The sequence below is a fragment of the Emys orbicularis genome, chromosome 1, assembly GCF_028017835.1.
Source record: "Emys orbicularis isolate rEmyOrb1 chromosome 1, rEmyOrb1.hap1, whole genome shotgun sequence".
Classification (NCBI taxonomy): domain Eukaryota; kingdom Metazoa; phylum Chordata; order Testudines; family Emydidae; genus Emys; species Emys orbicularis.
The window spans coordinates 201462225-201466795 of NC_088683.1; the positions used below are offsets into that span (position 1 = coordinate 201462225).

Below are 4571 nucleotides of genomic sequence, written 5' to 3' on the forward strand. Positions count from 1 at the left end.
ATCTGGGCTGAATCTGAACAGGTGACCTAGAAATGAATGTCTTTAAAGCCTATTCCCAGTAAACACACATTTTTAAAAAGTAGAACCGTTCTTCCATTGAGTATTTCTTCTCATCAGACACACTGGCTTCCACTGCTTTTTTTTTCCCTCCTCATTCCCTTAACAGCATTAAGGGCTTGATCCCAAGTCCACAGAAATCAATGGAAAGACTCCCATTGAGTTCAATGCACTACAGATCAAGCCCTACTAGGGGAATATCTAGGTTCACAGCATTACATTTAATTTTAGTTGAAAATACAAAGAATTAATGCAATACTTTGTCCCAATCATTGGTTACATACATATTTCTCATATTGAAACAAATGAAAATTTACTATGACTTGTAGAATATGTGAAATCTACTTATCTATTTCTGTTTTTATGCAACTGTTAAACTGCTAGTCTTAAACTCTGGCTACAGAATGACCAGTATGCTATACAAAAAACTGCGAAGTATCACTAATATAACTGTATTTTTACTCAGAACTTAAAGGCAGTTTAGCTGCTCAGTTGTCTATCTAATACATAGAGAGACATGTTTTCCAGCTTGAAGAAGAGCTCTGTGTAGTTCAAAAGCTTGTCTCTTTCACCAACAGAAGTCGATCTAATAAAGATATTACTTCACCCACCTTGTCTCCCTAATATCCTAGGACAAAACACAGCTACTACAACAATGCATATCTAAGAAATACACAGACACAAAGGTAAACATTAATTCAATAAGTAGAGATGGGCCTGAACAAAAATTCTGGATATAAGAATTGAGAGGGGGCATTTCATCCACCATCCAAATTTGGCCGTTGGTCCCAACTCTCTATTGGGGGGGGGGGGGAGGAGAAGCCCATCTCTAATAACAACTGGAGGAAGAGGGAATCCTGAAAGGCTTTTTAAAAGGAGCTATGAACGCAAAGAAAAAGACAAACCAGACACTGCTTTATGTGCTCTGAAAGGGAGAGTCAGCTCAGAAATAAACTCTCTTTTCAATCCCTTGGCAGACATTAACATTCTTGGAAGCAGTCAGAGCCCAGGAGGGGAAGGGGGAGAAATATAGGGAGAAAATAGAGTGTCTCAAATAACAAAGGAAGCTGCCTGGCAAAGCAGAGAAGCCCGTGGGAGGGAAATGGGCTCCGGGATGGCAGCGCTCCTCGGCTGCAGAACTGCCGAGCAAACCTTACAATAAACTTCTTCTTGTTTGCCAAGTGCAACTCTTCCTCCCCGCAGCAGGCGGCAACCAATGAGAGCCCGTCTCTGCCCAGCTTTGCGCTCCCATTGGCTGCCCACTGCCATCCCTTTGCCCAAAGTGGGAGAAATGGATTTAAAGGGCCCCGGCTAGATCATTCCCTTCCCCAGACCTGAGCGACAAGCTCCTCGCGGCAAATGTTTCCTACCCACCGTGGCCACCTTAGGTAACGTGAGTCTAGTGCGAAGGACAGCCCTGTGTTCTTGTGCACGCTGCCGCTCCCTGCCCGTCAGGCCCTCCCCCAGCCCTCACTATGAAGGTTTGCAGCCTCGTCTGAAAGCAGCAGGAGGACCATGTTGAGGCAACAACGCCCAGGTGAGGTGCAGCTGGGGACAGCCCTGTATGAGCTGGTTGGCTACAGGCAGCCCTCCTCCACCTTGCTCCCTAAGCAAGTGCATGACAAGCCGGAGCCTGCTCCTGAGCAACAGCAGGGGCTGCTGGGCAGTGCCAGAAGCGGCGGCAGCAAGACTGAGCAGAAAAAGGAGCAGCAGCAGCTGAGGCGAAAGATCAACAGCCGGGAGAGGAAGAGGATGCAGGACCTGAACCTGGCCATGGACGCGCTGCGGGAGGTGATCATGCCCTACTCTGCAGCCCACTGCCAGAGCTCCCCGGGCAGGAAGCTCTCCAAGATCGCCACGCTGCTCCTGGCCAGGAACTACATCCTCTTGCTGGGCAGCTCGCTGCAGGAGCTCAGGCGGATCATTGGGGAGATGAGTGGCTCCGGGCCCAGGGTGCTGCTGGCCGGGCTGCCCCTCTTCGCTGCGCCGGGCTCTGTGCTGCTCACCCCGGGGAACTTGAACCACCCGGACAGCCTGCGGTCCGCCAACAAATACCTCTCGCTGTCCCTGGAGGAGCAGCAGTGCAGCCAGCTGCATTTGGCCGGGGGAGCCAGCCTGTGCACCTGCGCGATCTGCAAGTTCCCTCACTTCATCCCCTCCAGCCTCAGCCTCGCCGCCGTGCAGAGCCAGTTCTCCAAGTGATCGCAGGCGCGGGGCGGCGGGACTCGGGGAGCGGGGCGGGGTGCCAGGCCGGGGACTGCAAGCTCCGGGCTCAGGAGCGCTGGGGTTTTCGGTGCGCTCCGAGCAGCTGGAAGGAACGCGGGCCCGGGCTCCTGGCTGCCTTTTGGGGAAGGGCCGCTGAACAACGCTGTGCGGCTCAGGCCTGGTGTGTTCCTGAAGGCGCGTGTTTGCAAGGGCCTGTTTTCAAAGCAGAACCGAGGCGGCGGCAGAGCGAACTCCCAGCCCCTTGGCGGGGCGAACCCGCGCTGGGCACAGCTCTCCCACAAGCTGCAGGCCTGGCTGAGTCACGCTGCTGGCGATTCAGCTGGGGTGTGCCAGCCCTGGCCTTGCCGTCGCTATCTCAGCAATTGCCCGGGGACCCCCTGCATGCGTTCCACAGGTGAAAGGGGAGGAGAGGCCAAAATCATTGTGACACTTGAGTCGAAGACATGGAAAATAATGCCTAAAAGATCCGTTTAATGGAGCATCTTCTACAATGTTTTATTTAGCTAGGAGACTATCTAATTACTGTAGATGGAACCGCACCCTGGCTTACTGAGCTACCATTCAGGGTAATAAAGTAACAGGTCTTAAACAACATGTAGAGTTAAAGGTATGTACTAGGCAGTGATTTAAAGGAGACATTACTTTTTGTATGCAGTAATTTTCTCTTTCAGTGACCTAAGCAGAATCCAACTTGTTACCTACTTGCGATCATTTAGAATCCTAGAAACGTAGGACTGGAAGGGACCTCCATCTTTAGGAATCTGAATTTTTAGAACTGAATCAAGTTGTTGTTTTTAGTCTTGTTGGGGGAGCAGCTTATTATATTTCTAGATTGGTTTAACCACCAATTTAGAAATTTGAGTGTTGCTTGCAAACATAATGCCACCTTGAACACAAATAAGTACCATAGTTTACTAAAAAGGAGAATGCATTCCTGGCGATATGCATTACTCAGAGAAGATAATCAATTAACTTGATCTAATAGAGGAAAATAAGGTAGGACCCCTATTTTAGGAAAGCAAAAGTTGCCCCCCCACATACTGTGTTAATCCACATGTTGCTTTCAGAGGCAGCATTATTATTGCAGATTTCTAAGAGTAGACAAGGTCAATTGTGAAACACTTTTAAATAAAGGTTTTTGAAAAAGTACAGAAAGCAGAGTGTTTCTTCATAGCCAGCCTGTACATTAGTTAAAAGACACTGCAGAGAACATGAATCCTCAACATGTGTACTAATACAAGTGAAATATACATTTAAAAGCAATGTTTATGATGGTTTTTTTGCACTTATTTCTGGGAATGGGTTTTGTTGCTGTGTAGCTTATTTTAATAGCATATTTTTAACTGTAGTGTTTTATCACTGTGTGACCTTTTTACTTGGAACTGTACAGTCATAATAAAACTCTCAATTTCCCTGCATCCTGTCAGCTGTCTTAATGATTGAACGAGATGTTCTTAGCCAGTGACGATATTTACCTGGTTACAGCTATTAATGATAAAATTGTACTTATTTCTTGATGTTCAGGGCATAATATAACTAGCTTTAACACTTATTATTTATTAAGTTATGACCTGGACAAAATGAGTAAGAATTTGTTCCTACAAACAAAGATAGAGCTGGTTTCCCACTCATCTAAAGAAGATCATAAAATCACAGAAATGGAGGGCTGAAAGGGAACTCCAGAAGTCCTCAAGATCCACCCCCTGCACTGAGGCAGGACCAAGTAAACCTAGCCCATTCCTGGCAGGCATTTGTCTAACCTGTTTTTAGAAACCTCCAATGATGGGGATTCCACAACCTCCCTTGGAAGCCTGTTCCAGAACTTAACTACCCGTTCTAGTTGGAAAGTGTTTCCTACTATCTAACTTAAATCTCCCTTGCTGCAGATTAAGCCCATTACTTCTTGTTCTGCCTTCAGTGGACATGGAGAACAACTGATCAGTCCTCTCTCTAATAGCTCTTAACATATTTGAGGATGGTTATCAAGCTCTTTTCTCTCTTCTCCCCCCCTCTCCCCCCCCTTCTTGTCTCAAGATTAAACATGCCCAATTTTTTTAAACATTTCCTGATAGGTTTAGAAAACCTGACCTTTCATCATTTTTGTTGCTCTCCGCCAGACTCTCTCCAACTTGTGTGGCATTCAGAATTGGATGCAGTACTCCAGCTGAGGCCTCACCCGTGCCCTGTAGTGAGGGACAATTACTTCCTATGTCTTACATACAACACTCCTGTTAATACACCCCAGAATGCTATTGGCCTTTTCACAACTGCATCACATTGTTGACTCA

The 4571-nt window shown here is 47.1% G+C and overlaps 1 protein-coding gene across 1 annotated transcript; it reads left to right on the forward strand.

Annotated features, from left to right (window-relative positions):
* The first annotated feature begins 1572 nt into the window (after positions 1 to 1572).
* Positions 1573 to 2259, forward strand: OLIG1 (oligodendrocyte transcription factor 1). Its single transcript, XM_065423683.1, has one exon. The coding sequence runs from the start codon at positions 1573 to 1575 to the stop codon at positions 2257 to 2259; it is 687 nt and encodes a 228-aa protein (XP_065279755.1).
* The last annotated feature ends 2312 nt before the right edge of the window (positions 2260 to 4571 follow it).